Raw genomic sequence first — 16633 nt, 5'->3', positions numbered from 1 at the left:
AGGTTGAACAATTATGCAGTTCCGTGCCCCATACACCGCACGACTACGGACTGCCTTTATTAACAACGAACATAAGAGAAACACGGGACACCTGACCAACACACACAACACTCTCACTAATGGTCCCGATCACACAACAATGGAACAACACACAATTAACACACAACCAATAAAGACCCCAAACCCGTTAACCCCACTTAACCTAACAGAATAAATTAACAGAACCCCTTTTGTCAACTGACAACCCCAATTCCCAGAATCCCCGCGGCCCCGGAACATGGCGCCCACACCCGTGGTCGCCACAATAGTTTGCAATAATTATTATGTCGAATGTGTGTTCTGGGAACTCATGATAGCGTTGCCATTCGTTATTTTTAACAGCATAACTTTATTGACAATTTGAGGCGAACACATCCAATGACACGACATAAATAATTTAGAAACAACATTTAATAAGTGCGAAAAACAACCAAAATTGAAGGCATATAGAGACTTAATAAACCGCCCATGTATATATAACAGCACAAATATTTAAACTTATTTATAACACTAACTGTATTTAGACTGGTTAAACACGCCTACCTAGATAGTACCCGTGTCTGCCGCAGAACTTCAGCCCCCCAAAAAATGTCGGTTGGTTCAAGATGAAATAAGTGAGATGACTATACATAACTAATAATAAACCCGGTTTGTCCACAGTCAAACAGTGAGCATCGATCAGTGCATGGCCTGCCATGCACTATTTTGGTGCATTGATTTGATATTATATTTCATTATATTTACATTTATTTATATTTATCTACACTACTCCACTATAGCCTATACTACCCTACTATAGCCTACACTACTCTCCTATAGCCTACACCACTCTACTATAGCCTACACTACTCTACTATAGCCTAGACTACTCTACTATAGCCTACACTACTCTACTATAGCCTACACTACTCTCCTATAGCCTACACTACCCTACTACAGCCTACACAACTCTACTATAGCCTACACTACTCTACTATAGCCTACTCCATTATACTCTACTATAGCCTACTCTACTCCATTGTACTCTACTCTACTATAGCCTACTCCATTATACTCTACTATAGCCTACTCTACTCCTTTATACTCTACTCTACTATAGCCTACTCCATTATACTCTATTATAGCCTACACTACTCTACTATAGCCTACACCACTCTACTATAGCCTACACTACTCTACTATAGCCTACACTGCTCCACTATAGCCTACACTACCCTACTATAGCCTACACCACTCTACTATAGCCTACACTACTCTCCTATAGCCTACACTACTCTACTATAGCCTACACTACTCTACTATAGCCTACACCACTCTACTATAGCCTACACTACTCTACTATAGCCTACACCACTCTACTATAGCCTACACTACTCTCCTATAGCCTACACTACTCTACTATAGCCTACACTGCTCTACTATAGCCTACACTACTCTACTATAGCCTACTCCATTATACTCTACTATAGCCTACTCTACTCCATTATACTCTACTCTACTATAGCCTACTCATTATACTCTATTATAGCCTACTCCATTATACTCTACTATAGCCTACTCTTCTCCATTATCCTCTACTCTACTATAGCCTACTCCATTATACTCTATTATAGCCTACTCCATTATACTCTACTATACTATAGCCTACTCCATTATACTCTACTATAGCCTACTCCATTATACTCTACTTTAGCCTACTCTATTCTATGCTCAATCATCAACTCAATTTACTCTGCTCTACATCCACTCCACCCTATTCAACTGTACTGAACTATTTTACTATACACTACTCTACCATGATACCGTACTCTACTCAGCTCTTCTTTACTATATTATTCTCTAGTGATCTCTACTCTTCTCCACTCTATATCTGCTCTACTCCGCTCTATTCTACTCTTCTGTACTCTGCTCTACTGTACTCCACTGTACTCTGTCATACTCTGCTATACTCTACTCCACTCCCTTGGTCAGGCCTCTCTGTCGCCCCCCAGGGACACTGAGATGAGGAGCAGGGACCGGGACAGACAGATAGACAGACAGACAGGTGGGGGGGGGGGGGGGGGGGGGGGGTTCCTTCCCACACATCCATAAACAGAATGTTGGCTGTGACCCACAGGGACTGGAAGGCATCCAGCAGCCCGCGGTAGCGTCCGAGTCGGACCCTCTCTGTCGGACCCTCTCCTTCTCCACACTCCACACGCTCTGAAGGGCTACAGCCCTTCAGAGCGTCCAGTCAGAGGAATACCGGAGGAAAACCTGCTGGCTCCTGCCCTCTCATGCGGCCATAGCCAAGATAAACAGAGAAGGCTTAAACCGCCTCCCAGACTATAGACTTCTGCACAACGTGACCCTCCCTATCGTAAGAGATATTATCTACAGCGGGACACACCGACAACTCGTTTGCTGATCAAAGTTATCAATATGGACGGGCAAAAGAACAGAGAGAGAGAGCACCTCGATAGTTCTGTCTGAGAGGGAAGTAGCCTATGTCCCACGTGTGAGACCAGCCCTCCCCCTTACAAAAATGTAATGGTATCGGCCGGCACGCAGCCAAATGGAATGCCGTGCGATGAACTGCGGGTATCTCTCACTCGCCGTTTAAACCCCTGTGCGTGTTTGGCTGTGAAGCTACGGTAAACAGTCGCGGATAGGTGTTTCCTATTAAGGTTGGCCTGAAACCGAATTAAAACCACTCACAGAACTTGTGACGCGTGTTCCTGAGTCCCCGCGGCACGATGGCCGGGCTGCTCAGACATCTGCGACAGAACATCAGACTTGCGTCCTCTTTTGGAAAGTCTCAAACTGAAGGCGCTTACTTTCAGAAAAGACATCTCACCTCTACCAAGACGACCCTTTACGATTGGCGCGTCGCGGATGAGTATGTTGGTAAGATTGTATTAGTAGCCCTTTTGTTAAAGCCTTATACCGGTTGTTGTGGTTATCATAAGGAACGTGCATATCACTGGTTTAATTATGTGTTCTCCTCATGTCCTAGAGATCAGTCATGGGGATGGGGTGATGCGGTTTGACTATGTCTGGCTGCGGGACACATGTCGCTCTGCCGCCTCTTACAACCCCAAGACCAGCCAGAGAATCCTCGACACAGCAAGTATTGATCTGAACATCCGTCCTGCACAAAGCAAGGTGACGGACGGGTACCTCTCACTCACATGTAAGTAATGTTTCGAGAGGGAGATGGGCATGAACGACTTGGTTTACCATTTGACTTAAATTGTCAAATTGTTAAATACAGCAATAATACTAGTCTATGATTGCGTTGTAGACCACAACTTTTACACAAACATTTAGGCAAACAACAAACAAACTATTTAAAAAAATGCATTGTTGCGTTTGCGTAAATGTACGCGTAAAAGTTTGCGTAATAGTTATGGTTCTCGTGCGCGTGAGCCTGGTCTAAACTAGAGTGGCTCGGTCGCGAACGAATCAGTTCGAATGAACGAATCTTTAAGACGAACGAACCGAACTGGTTCCTCGCTGTCGTTCGTCTCGTTCGTTCTCAGACTCAACTCCTCCCAGACCCACTAGTCGCTGACTCGCTGACAGTTCGTCGGTCGAGGAGGGACCGACTGAGAGACGTCACGAGAGCCAGCCAATCGTATGCTGTTCTAGGACTGAGTCTAGGACACTCTCGTTTTATTTTAGTCAATGAGAGACAGAAATCAACCGGTTTAATCGGGAAAAAACAAATGGGCTTTCTATTATTCACATTGGCCATTTGTTGCATGGACGTATTTAAAGGATACATTGTACATATTTATAATTCAAAATTCGTCCCAGCCTTTATACCAGAAACTGTAGAGTCTATAGTGTAGCGACCCTGGGACATTTATAGTTTGTGTGTTATGTGTTGCATTGTATTTCGTTGTCTGTTATGCCAGTTGTTCTCTGTGCATGCATTGGAATGTTCTTCTTGTCAATCAGTGTGGGGGGCGAATCACCCGGGACCCCCACCATCATTGCTAAATCAAGTCTATTATTTTGCTGATATGTTAAACATCCAATAATCAACTACACCCCCCATCCCGCTGTGTTTGGTTCAAGTAGTAATGTTGACGTTTGAGAATGAGAACGAGGGAGGCGCTGAGTCTGAGCCGTTCATTCCGTGATTCGGTTCACCGCTACCGGAAACTCGACTGAACGAACAAACGAACGATTCGCGAACGACTCCTCTTGGCGAACTGAATGACGCGAACTGAATCGCGGAAACGAATCACTAAATCCAACCCAAGTCTAAACGGCACCTCTCCTCCGACGCGTCGCCCCCCCCCCCAGGGCCAGACGGTCACGTGACCTCCTACAGTCTGAGCTGGTTGGCCGAGCACAGCCACCAGGCCAAAGCGCGGACGGTGCTGCAGCCGCGCGTGTTGTGGAACCGCGACACCTATGACGCGGCGCAGGTGCCGTCCGCGCGCTGGGAAGAGTTCATGAGCAGCGAGGCGGAACTCAGGAGCTTCGTGCAGAACTTCCTCCTCTACGGGATCGCCTTCGTGGACGGCGTGCCGGCCAGCGTGGAGGCCACGGAGGCGGTGTCTGAGAGAGTCAGCATCATCAGGTAAACCCGTCGCCCGGTGGCGGTGGGAACGCAGACGGGCCAACATGCGCTAGCTGCGTGTGGGGGTTTGAACACTGCTCGCTGAAACCGTAAACACTCTCACCGAGCTCACGTTGCCCCACGGGCTCACGTTGTAGGAAAGAAGTCATAAAGAATGCATTTATTGTTTTATTTATCCATAAATTGAGTCTCCCTTGCAGACCACGGATAAAGTTTGGACTTAGCACTCTGTCAATGTCCCAGGAAATCATTGAACCAACACCACTAGTGTGTGTGTGTGTGTGTGTGTGTGTGTGTGTGTGTGTGTGTGTGTGTGTGTGTGTGTGTGTGTGTGTGTGTGTGTGTGTGTGTGTGTGTGTGTGTGTGTGTGTGTGTGTCCTGTGCACCAGAGAGACGCTGTACGGGAGGATGTGGAGCTTCACCTCTGACCTGTCCCGCGGAGACACCGCCTACACCACCCAGGCGCTGGACCGACACACAGACACCACCTACCTCCACGAGCCCTGTGGGTGGGTGCTCCGCCTCCACACCCAGGCCTCCATGTTGACATTCACCCGCACCTCGTCACACTGCTACACCGTTTAACCTACGTTAATCTGGAGTCATGACCCACGTCTCTATGACGACCGACCAGTCTGAACAGGAAAGAAGTGCCTCATTAACGGCTGCGGTGAGCCGTGGCGAGGTCCGTGCCTCACCGTGTGATGACGGGGTGGGGGGGTGACAGGGTGCAGGTGTTCCACTGCCTGCAGCACGAGGGGACGGGGGGCCGCACCCTGCTGGTGGACGGCTTCCACGCGGCCCAGAAGGTTCTGGAGGAGTCCCCGGAGAGATTCGAGGTGCTCTGCCGCGTGCCCATCAGGCACGAGAACGTCGAGGCGCAGGGGGTCCACCGGAACCACCTGGTGGCCACAGGGCCGGTGCTCAGCGCGCACCCCTGGAACCAGGAGCTCTACATGATCAGGTACCCCCCCCCCGGTTAGAGAACCAGGAGCTCTACATGATCAGGTACCCCCCCCCCGGTTAGAGAACCAGGAGCTCTACATGATCAGGTACCCCCCCCGGTTAGAGAACCAGGAGCTCTACATGATCAGGTACCCCCCCCGGTTAGAGAACCAGGAGCTCTACATGATCAGGTACCCCCCCCCGGTTAGAGAACCAGGAGCTCTACATGATCAGTAAAACTTTCCACTTTCCAACGTTCTTTGACCTTCCAGGGTGCATTGGGATTATCCCATCAATACTTTTACAGACGACCAGTTATCTTGGCGTACTACTGTCATTCTCTTAGTAATATAATAATGTCAAGCCACCCTGGAGAATCTGAAGAACACAAAACAACCAAGATGACGAGCCTAATTCACCCCGAGCCTGGGGGCTGCGTCCTCCGGCCCCCCAGAACATCGTGAAGCGTGTCTTTCTCTTCCCTCCCAGGTACAACAACTACGACCGCGCCCCGATTGACACGGCGCCCCCGGAGGAGGTGCGCCGCTGGTACGCGGCGCACCGCCTGCTGACCGCCCGGCTGCGGGACCCCGGGAACGAGCTCTGGGTCAAGCTGACGCCCGGGAGGGTGAGGGTTCCCATCCCTTCAGTTCACATCACAGCCGCCTGTCACCTTTACACTGAGCGCGTGCAGCGGAGGCTTTCATCAAAAGCGCCTGAAACAAGTCTATTTGTCAGGAGAAAGAGAAACAGCAATATATATCTGTCGGTACAGTAAGGATGTTCATAGAACCAAGTGCCAAGCACTAACCATCACTAGTACTAGTACTGTGGCGGAGGGGCCTATGGCTCCGGGGCCTGGCGGAGGGGCCCCTGGCTCCGAGGGTGCAGCTGGATGCTATTGAAGGGCTTTGACACGGCTTGTAATGATACCAACCTCACCCCTGCTGGTCCAATAGAGCCATTTAAACACGAATGGGTGAACGGCTGACAGGCTGCAGGCGTTCCGCTGCTGAGGCCTGAAGGGTCTGGGGGGCGTCGCTGGTGGACGAGGGGAACACCGGTTTAAACCAGTATAGAGCACAGCCTCCTAAGGGGTTGAACTCTGTTGTTTACTTGTTGTTTATTGATATGTGTTTGTGCCTCAGGTGGTCTTCATTGATAACTGGCGCGTTCTGCACGGCCGGGATTCCTTCACGGGCCTGCGGCGTGTGTGCGGCTGCTATCTGCCCCGCGACGACCTGCTCAGCACGGCCCGCGCCCTGGGCCTGCTCGCCTGACCGGGGGGCCCTCACCCACACCCCCCACCACACCCACAACCAGGGGCGTAGGAATGAGTTTAACATTGGGGGGGACACATATCGGAAACCTGACAGATCCGGTATAATTTGTAGGTGGGACGAATGCGCCTGTCTCCGATATTGGAGGGGACACGTCCCCTCCCTTCCCCCCCGGTTCCCACGCCCTTGCCCACAACCACACACCACCCCCACACCATACACCCCCAACTACACCCACAACCACACCGTACTCACACTACACCAGACATCACCTACACCACCCACGACACCCAAGGCCGCCTTAATGCACGGGCTTACCTGGGCTGAAGCCCCAGGGCCTACGCCGGTCGGGGGAGCTATCATGGGCCAGTAAAAAAAAAAAATATATATATATATATATATATATATATATATATATATATATATAATTTATTTTTTACTGGCCCATGATAGGCCCCCCGATCGACGTATGCCCAAGACAATGTGTTTTTTTTTTTGTTTGGGCCTTACAAAGATCAGAGAGGCCCCTAGTGGTAGCTGGGCCCAGTGGCCCCTTGACACCACAGCCACAGCCACCTCAGGGGCCTACGAAACCTCTCAGCCCCAGGGCCCAATGGCAGGTTAACGCAGGCCTGACGACACCCACCACCACATCACACCCCACTCCACCACCCCACAACACACCAAACGAGACACCACACCACACCTCTGAATCAGACCAGTGCTCGCATTAAAGGGGAACAGGAAACCGGACACTTTCTTACATAAGAGAGAAAACTGCTTCTTACGAGCACAACCCCCAACATTCTACGGACGCTTTGCGTCTTCGGTTCTGTTAGGAGGACGCAGATCCCAAATCAATGACGTGGATTTTCCACAATCAAGGACGTTTCTGAGATTGCTTGCGTTGATCTTGCAGACGGCGATTTTTTCTCCACTTGCGTGTAACAGTTCTCTCTTATTATAGCAAATGTCAATTTTTGTCAGTTGCCTGGTCTGGGGTCTGTAATAGAACTGCTGATGATTACAACATGAGGCTATGATAGATATAGATGATAGATATAGAGGATATAGAAGGAACACACAGGCCATCCTCCTCCGTCACCAATGGACCGACAGTAAAGGAGAAAAGACTTGTTTTTAAGAGCTGCTCCAAACATTTGTACATGATTTTTTATCTAAGAAGGATCTAGGACAGTAAAAGCATTGGATTTTGTAATTTTTCTACCAAAAAGGGTTTTATGAGTTGTTTAAGCTTTGATGATCTCCTCAGATAACATGCATTGCACTCTGCCTTTTGCACAATGAAGATTTAAAAAATATTAAACTTTTTCCTGTTTGGTGAATTCTCTCGATCTTTGCTACAAAGGCCACGTCTACCTGTAGATGTTTGGGCCTAACCTTTACCTGAACTATCTAGGTTCAGTTCTAGGTCTGGATGGTTGGTGGGTTGATGTCTGCGTTATTAGAAAGCTGCAGGTGACGTAAATCCGCAACGATCATCGATTTTGTAGAAGAGTGAAAATTAAAATAAAAACTAAAAACGGTGAGTAGGAGGAATTTTATTGTTATCAACATTTTCTTAAAAATAATCCAAAATAAGCAATACGTTTACAGCGGGTATTTAAAAGCGTCAGGACGCCGCTTGAAGAAAGAAAAGATTAACCGCACAGAGAGAGCCGTTCTTCAGATGATCCACGTCAGTAGCTTCTGGAACTAAAGATTTCAACACACGCGTCAGGTGACCGGCGGCGTCCCTTGACGGATGACCTGGACCCGTTCTCCACGGGTCCTTTATGGGAGTCGTCAGCGCGCGGTGATGCAACAAGAGTAGAGACGCACCTTTGCTCAGAATGCGCTCCGTTGCTATAGCAACTACTTAAAGATCTTAAGTACCATTCCGACTCGGACTGGTTGGCTTAAAGATTAAAGTTAAAAGCGTTAACATGGTCCTGACTGCAGTTTGTTTGCGTTCGCTGTTCACTTTAATCTCACTAAACATGTGAAACAGAGTTGTGTCGCTGAAGCTGCCGTGCAGGGACCTTAACGTTCATATCATCTTATCATGGGACCTTAACGTTCATCATCTTATCTCATCCTGCGGTTATCGATTGTAAAAGCAGCCCACGTGGTCGTCCAACGCGCTGTCATAAATTCAAAGCAAACTGCGAGGTTATGTCACATGGACACTAAGCGGAGGAATGTTGATTCATAATCTCATTTAGGCCTCATCTGTCGAACTAACATTTACTATGCACATGCGAACCTTACCCTAACCTTACGCTAACCCTAACATTTATAAATGTCAATGAGGGCCAAATCATTTTTTTGGTTTTGTTATTTTTGACACGGAATAGAAAATAATTTTAGGCCTAAATCATTTTACATGTAAGTAAATGCAAAACAAATGTTAAGATACCGACAATGGCTTCTCTTCAAATATTGTCGAACAACAGGAAAAACTCATTACTGTTAAACTAAAAACACGTACAAAAAAAAAGAAACAATAACCCCGATGCATCAGTGCCTGTAGAAACAACCACGGTGTTGCACGTCCCCGTGAGGTTTGGTACCGGGGGGCTTCAAGCGCGCGCCTCGTCATCATTGCCATGGGTACTGTCGTGGCTGGGAGACGACATCTCCATAGAAACGGCTGACGTCGCAGGAGGCGGACGACTGCTCCCCCTAGCGGACACACACAGAACAGAGCCGTGTGTCATTGATCTGCGTGCGTTTCATTATAAAACGTTCTTAATTAGATGTTAAAAGACATCGTTGGGTGCTCTCACTTCATCTCGGTGGCCTGGGTCTTGACGGCGGCGTAGCGGTGCTTCTTGACCTGGTGGGCGATGAACCAGACCACCAGGACGATCAGCAGGCAGCCCAACAGAGCGCCGATCACCGCGCCCGCGATCACCCCGTCCTCCGCCTCTGTGGAAGAACCAAAGTCAGCAGGGGAACCGACGGGAGAACCGACAGGAGAACCAAGAGGAGAACTGACAGGAGAACCGACAGAGGAGAACCGACAGGAGAACAGACAGGAGAACCAACAGAGGAGAACCGACAGGAGAACAGACAGGAGAACCAACAGAGGAGAACCGAGAGGAGAACCGACAGGAGAACAGACAGGAGAACCAACAGAGGAGAACCGAGAGGAGAACCGACAGGAGAACAGACAGGAGAATCGAGAGGAGAACCGAGGAGCCTGCTCACTCGGACAGACAGACAGAAAAGCATGCAGACAAACATGCAGACATCTATATGTACACATACATTAAACAGACACACACACACACACACACACACACACCCACACACGCGCGCGTAGTTCCAGCAGTAGTACCCACCCTGGCTGAGCTCCACCTTGCAGGTGGCGGTGCCCACGGCGTTGGTGGAGGTACACTGGTACTCCCCGAACTTGAACTCAGAGATGTTGCGGATCTCCAGGATTCCAGTCAGAGTCACTGGGGAAAAGACAAGGATGAACACAGAGGCTGACAGGGGGAGGGGGGAGGGAGGGAGAGGGGGAGGGAGGGAGAGGGAGGAGGGAGGGAGAGGGAGGGGCTGTGGGGGTGGGCGAGGGGGGAGGGAGAGGAGGGCATGTATTTCGTCTCTGTGGACTGAAAGCGGTGGAGGTAGTTGGCGCTGCAGCGCGGCGGCGTTCTGGTGTTTATCTCCTCACCTCGGGCCATGATGGGCTGCCGGGCCCGGGCCTGGTCCAGCCTGACCCAGGTGTAGGTGGGGGGTGGGCTGCCCTTCTCGCTGTGGCAGGTGAGGGTGACGAGGTGGCCCACGGCCACGTCTCCGTGCACGGCGCAGAACGGGGCCGACGGAGGCTCTGGGGGACAGAGGAGGAGACGCTTCAGTACAACGGAACCATCGCGAGGGGAGAAGAGTCAGGGTCTGAGGGTCATGGGTCACGATGGGGTCATGGAGGTTGGACCTGTTCTCTAGGGGTTAGGGTTAGGGTCGATGGGTCATGATGGGGTCATGGAGGTTGGACCTGTTCTCTAGGGGTTAGGGTTAGGGTTAGGGTCGATGGGTCATGATGGGGTTATGGAGGTTGGATCTGTTCTCTATAGGTTAGGGTTAGGGTTAGGGTCGATGGGTCATGATGGGGTTATGGAGGTTGGATCTGTTCTCTATAGGTTAGGGTTAGGGTTAGGGTCGATGGGTCATGATGGGGTTATGGAGGTTGGATCTGTTCTCTAGGGGTTAGGGTTAGGGTTAGGGTCGATGGGTCATGATGGGGTTATGGAGGTTGGACCTGTTCTCTAGGGGTTAGGGTTAGGGTTGATGGGTCATGATGGGGTTATGGAGGTTGGACCTGTTCTCTAGGGGTTAGGGTTAGGGTTGATGGGTCATGATGGGGTTATGAAGGTTGGACCTGTTCTCTAGGGGTTAGGGTTAGGGTTAGGGTCGATGGGTCATGACGGGGTTATGGAGGTTGGACCTGTTCTCTATAGGTTAGGGTTAGGGTTAGGGTCGATGGGTCATGATGGGGTTATGGAGGTTGGACCTGTTCTCTAGGGGTTAGGGTTAGGGTTAGGGTCGATGGGTCATGATGGGGTTATGAAGGTTGGACCTGTTCTCTAGGGGTTAGGGTTAGGGTTAGGGTCGATGGGTCATGACGGGGTTATGGAGGTTGGACCTGTTCTCTATAGGTTAGGGTTAGGGTTAGGGTCGATGGGTCATGATGGGGTTATGGAGGTTGGACCTGTTCTCTATAGGTTAGGGTTAGGGTTAGGGTCGATGGGTCATGATGGGGTTATGGAGGATGGACCTGTTCTCTAGGGGTTAGGGTTAGGGTTAGGGTCGATGGGTCATGATGGGGTTATGGAGGTTGGACCTGTTCTCTAGGGGTTAGGGTTAGGGTCGATGGGTCATGATGGGGTTATGAAGGTTGGACCTGTTCTCTAGGGGTTAGGGTTAGGGTTAGGGTCGCTGGGTCATGATGGGGTTATGGAGGTTGGACCTGTTCTCTATAGGTTAGGGTTAGGGTTAGGGTCGATGGGTCATGATGGGGTTACGGAGGTTGGACCTGTTCTCTAGGGGTTAGGGTTAGGGTCGATGGGTCATGACGGGGTTATGGAGGTTGGACCTGTTCTCTATAGGTTAGGGTTAGGGTTAGGGTCGATGGGTCATGATGGGGTTATGGAGGTTGGACCTGTTCTCTAGGGGTTAGGGTTAGGGTCGATGGGTCATGATGGGGTTATGAAGGTTGGACCTGTTCTCTAGGGGTTAGGGTTAGGGTTAGGGTCGATGGGTCATGATGGGGTTATGGAGGTTGGACCTGTTCTCTAAGGGTTAGGGTTAGGGTTAGGGTCGATGGGTCATGATGGGGTTATGGAGGTTGGACCTGTTCTCTATAGGTTAGGGTTAGGGTTAGGGTCGATGGGTCATGATGGGGTTATGGAGGTTGGACCTGTTCTCTAGGGGTTAGGGTTACGGTCGATGGGTCATGATGGGGTTATGGAGGTTGGACCTGTTCTCTAGGGGTTAGGGCTAGGGTCGATGGGTCACGATGGGGTTATGGAGGTTGGACCTGTTCTCTAGGGGTTAGGGTTAGGGTCGATGGGTCACGATGGGGTTATGGAGGTTGGACCTGTTCTCTAGGGGTTAGGGTTAGGGTCGATGGGTCACGATGGGGTTATGGAGGTTGGACCTGTTCTCTAGGGGTTAGGGTTAGGGTCGATGGGTCATGATGGGGTTATGGAGGTTGGACCTGTTCTCTATAGGTTAGGGTTAGGGTTAGGGTCGATGGGTCATGATGGGGTTATGGAGGTTGGACCTGTTCTCTATAGGTTAGGGTTAGGGTCGATGGGTCATGATGGGGTTATGGAGGATGGACCTGTTCTCTAGGGGTTAGGGTTAGGGTTAGGGTCGATGGGTCATGATGGGGTTATGGAGGTTGGACCTGTTCTCTATAGGTTAGGGTTAGGGTTAGGGTCGATGGGTCATGATGGGGTTATGGAGGATGGACCTGTTCTCTAGGGGTTAGGGTTAGGGTTAGGGTTGATGGGTCATGATGGGGTTATGGAGGTTGGACCTGTTCTCTAGGGGTTAGGGTTAGGGTCGATGGGTCATGATGGGGTTATGAAGGTTGGACCTGTTCTCTAGGGGTTAGGGTTAGGGTTAGGGTCGCTGGGTCATGATGGGGTTATGGAGGTTGGACCTTTTCTCTATAGGTTAGGGTTAGGGTTAGGGTCATGATGGGGTTACGGAGGTTGGACCTGTTCTCTAGGGGTTAGGGTTAGGGTCGATGGGTCATGACGGGGTTATGGAGGTTGGACCTGTTCTCTATAGGTTAGGGTTAGGGTTAGGGTCGATGGGTCATGATGGGGTTATGGAGGTTGGACCTGTTCTCTAGGGGTTAGGGTTAGGGTCGATGGGTCATGATGGGGTTATGAAGGTTGGACCTGTTCTCTAGGGGTTAGGGTTAGGGTTAGGGTCGATGGGTCATGATGGGGTTATGGAGGTTGGACCTGTTCTCTAGGGGTTAGGGTTAGGGTTAGGGTCGATGGGTCATGATGGGGTTATGGAGGTTGGACCTGTTCTCTATAGGTTAGGGTTAGGGTTAGGGTCGATGGGTCATGATGGGGTTATGGAGGTTGGACCTGTTCTCTATAGGTTAGGGTTACGGTCGATGGGTCATGATGGGGTTATGGAGGTTGGACCTGTTCTCTAGGGGTTAGGGCTAGGGTCGATGGGTCACGATGGGGTTATGGAGGTTGGACCTGTTCTCTAGGGGTTAGGGTTAGGGTCGATGGGTCACGATGGGGTTATGGAGGTTGGACCTGTTCTCTAGGGGTTAGGGTTAGGGTCGATGGGTCATGATGGGGTTATGGAGGTTGGACCTGTTCTCTATAGGTTAGGGTTAGGGTTAGGGTCGATGGGTCATGATGGGGTTATGGAGGTTGGACCTGTTCTCTATAGGTTAGGGTTAGGGTTAGGGTCGATGGGTCATGATGGGGTTATGGAGGTTGGACCTGTTCTCTATAGTTTTTGGTTAAGCTCAAGCAGTTATGGATAGGGGTTATTATGAGGGTTGATAGAGTACCTGTTCTCTAGGGGTTAGGGTTAGGGTCGATGGGTCATGATGGCGTTATGGAGGTTGATAAAGTACCTGTTCTCTTTGGGTAAGGGTAGTATACAACCTATTCCAGCCATGCCGTGTGCTTGTCCAAAGCTGTTTTCTCACCCTTGCACACTCTTGCATTCCATATATTCAGATAAGACACAGTCAGCATGTCTGCTCATCGCTTTATCCCGTGAAGCCCAGGCTGTTGTAACAGTGCTGGGTGGGCATCATGTAACATCGGTTCTAGGTCAGGGCTCAATCCCATCCTAACTTCAAACACTGACAATGACGAGACTGCTGCAGTTACCATGGAAACTACCGTGTGGATGCTGAGGCCTGCACGTTGTCGTGGAAACACTGAATGAGTTTATTCAGACAAAATGTAATTCTCTCATCTAAGAATTCTTGGTCATTATTTCAATGTTTATGTTTCCACCGTCTGATATGATAATATCATCTTCTGGAAGCTGGCTCACACTAAAAGCAGAACACATTGTATTGTATGCGAGACAAGTGATCAACTGATTTTCCAAAGTAGCTATTAATGAATTACTTCTAACATTCACCGTTCCCAGTATAGAATACAGCATTGACAAAAAGCCTCTGTATGTCTCTTTTTTCTTCAATAACTACTATACAGAGCTATAATTTCTTCTTGTTCAATCATATCGGTTAACTACTTTACATTTCCTTACTTTTGTTCAAACCCCCAATTAACCCAGAGACCAAAACCAGCTGTGCTGTTTAACAGACGGTGACCCGTCGGTCACACATCACTCTGACTAAACCAAACGAACCAATCAGAGGACGAACTCACCGAGCACATGAACGAAGATGCTGGCCTCTGTTTTGCCGCCGATGTCGGGGGAGTTGCGGACCTCGCAGGTGTAGAGTCCGGAGTCGGCCGTCTGCATGTTGCTGATGCCGATGGAGACGTTTCCGCTGACGCCGTGGGAGGGGGGCACGGAGAGGCGCCCCTGGTAGCCCGGGGAGACCACGTCCTGCCCTGCCTGGTAGTAGTAGATCTGGAGGCATTCCCAGCGGCACGTCATATACACACCGTCTTCTGGATATTACCAGTATATCTTTTTGTTGTCCTGTTGTTTTATTCAACTCGGTTCTATTCTACTTGTGTCCTGGCGATAGAATCTGGTATTATCCGACGTTTCCTTCAGAGGCCATGACGGCCATTTTAAACATGCTTGGTTGAGTTCAAAGGTCGGTCAGGGTCAGATGATCTCTTAGCGGCTCTCCAGACCTCTCACACACCTGCACTGCATCAAGCCTTAATGAACAAGAGGGTTAATTAAAGCTGGACTCACTACAGCTGTGTGTGTGTGATGTTGGAGATCCCTCGAACGACTGGTATTTTCTTCAGAGGGAAGAGTTCAGACAGTATGCATGTCTCTCCTTATCTCTACGTACATCTCTACATACAAATACAACATGCATGTTGTAGTTTCCATGCCTTGCTATACAGTCTTTAGATTTGGGCCTTTCTGCTGTGCTAATAAAACCCTGATCGCTAAATCCTTCTCTGAACGATCACGTGAAGAGACGTTCTAACACATTGAGGTACTCCAGGAAGTCTCCCAGCGCATGTTGTATGAGCAGAGTTCCACCGTTTGACCTATCCACCAACACTCCTGCTCCACATGTAGACCTCTTCCTCACGGTAGCAGCGCTATCGCAGCGGTTCTGTTATCGTGTTTGTCCAGCACTGACTCACTGTTTCGCTGACTGATAGGCAGCCTTTGTCTGGTGACTAGGGTGTGTCACCAAGTCCCACTCAGCTACCCTGATTTCCTTCCCCAACACCAGCCAGTACAATGCTATTTGATTTAATTATATATTGATATATTCACGTACGCCTCCTATTCTCAGATGGTGCCAGTAAGAATCTATTTTAGAATCTATTTGTTCAAAATATAATACTGCTATGAATATAATAAGCCGATGCCTGCTCTGGCCCTGACCTGTACTTTCGTACGGAGCGAGGACCAAGCATTGGGCCACAGATTACAACCTCCGTTCACATTGCTTTCATTTTGTATTTGTTATACGAATGTATTATTTTTCACCTGCTTGGTAAACCACGAGCCATTGTCTTGTTATGCCTCGATCTATAAAACTGAAGTGAACACTGGTAACCAGGGGAGGGGGCCGAGGTAGGTTGTAAAGATGTGGGGGGCACCGGACCCTGGCAATGCCCCCGGCCCCCCCTCTAAACTGCCCCAGTGCTGCTATGCTTCACCCACACATCTCCCTTTTGGATGAATGTGACTCGATCTCCAAACCTCATCCAAACCTTAACTTTGGAAAGAACAGTCTCCAACATGGCGCCCGCAGACTGGCCCGCGGACGACGTCCTACACAGCGTTTACGCTGTCCTGCGTGGGGCGTGACCATGAAGCGATCGAGCTAGCGGAAGACCATCTCAATCTCTGCATCGCCGTGTTTTAGGCATCGATTTTCAAAAATGGTTAAAAAACATAGGGTGTAAGAAACGGTAGAAAGGATAAAGTCCTTCGCCTCTATATGACTGTTAGTGCTGCCAGCTGCGAGTGGAAGACCCCACCCGTCCTCACCATTATCTCTACTAGAATCCATTATTGTATCATCTGCGTAAAAAAGCATTACGTCTACAGATGGGGTCTACACCATCCTTAGTACTGATGTTATTATGCCATGGCATTATTGTATCGACTGCATACA

General features: G+C 49.6%; 2 protein-coding genes across 2 annotated transcripts in view; one reads left to right on the top strand and one right to left on the bottom strand.

The window, feature by feature from the left end:
* The first annotated feature begins 2619 nt into the window (after positions 1 to 2619).
* Positions 2620 to 7198, top strand: tmlhe (trimethyllysine hydroxylase, epsilon). The gene is made up of 7 exons (XM_079737672.1): positions 2620 to 2925; positions 3035 to 3211; positions 4333 to 4612; positions 5002 to 5121; positions 5340 to 5576; positions 6047 to 6185; positions 6706 to 7198. Exons 1-7 carry the CDS (start codon positions 2775 to 2777, stop codon positions 6835 to 6837), a joined length of 1236 nt encoding a protein of 411 aa, XP_079593798.1. The 5' UTR covers positions 2620 to 2774; the 3' UTR covers positions 6838 to 7198.
* A 1432-nt stretch (positions 7199 to 8630) lies between these two features.
* The window catches only part of LOC307076678 (V-set and immunoglobulin domain-containing protein 1-like), an 8508-nt gene continuing 505 nt past the window's right edge, over positions 8631 to 16633 (bottom strand). The window contains exons 3-7 of the mRNA XM_079737760.1: positions 14736 to 14943; positions 10520 to 10675; positions 10185 to 10301; positions 9627 to 9768; positions 8631 to 9522 (exon numbers count right to left, since the gene is read on the bottom strand). Of these exons, the coding sequence (XP_079593886.1) occupies positions 9420 to 9522; positions 9627 to 9768; positions 10185 to 10301; positions 10520 to 10675; positions 14736 to 14943 (726 nt within the window). The 3' untranslated portion in view covers positions 8631 to 9419. The remainder of the gene's footprint in view (positions 9523 to 9626; positions 9769 to 10184; positions 10302 to 10519; positions 10676 to 14735; positions 14944 to 16633) is intronic.

Source organism: Pollachius pollachius (assembly GCF_949987615.1).
Source record: "Pollachius pollachius genome assembly, chromosome: 6".
Lineage (NCBI taxonomy): Eukaryota > Metazoa > Chordata > Actinopteri > Gadiformes > Gadidae > Pollachius > Pollachius pollachius.
Note: the sequence above shows the minus strand (reverse complement) of the source record. Positions and strands in the feature narration are given on the sequence as shown.

Coding starts and splice junctions, on each gene's coding strand:
- tmlhe (XM_079737672.1), top strand. CDS start 2,775: ATGGCCGGGCTGCTCAGACATCTGCGACAGAACATCAGACTTGCGTCC. Junction 3,212..4,332: donor CGGGTACCTCTCACTCACAT/GTAAGTAATGTT, acceptor CCCCCCCCCCAG/GGCCAGACGGTCACGTGACC. Junction 5,577..6,046: donor CAGGAGCTCTACATGATCAG/GTACCCCCCCCC, acceptor CTTCCCTCCCAG/GTACAACAACTACGACCGCG.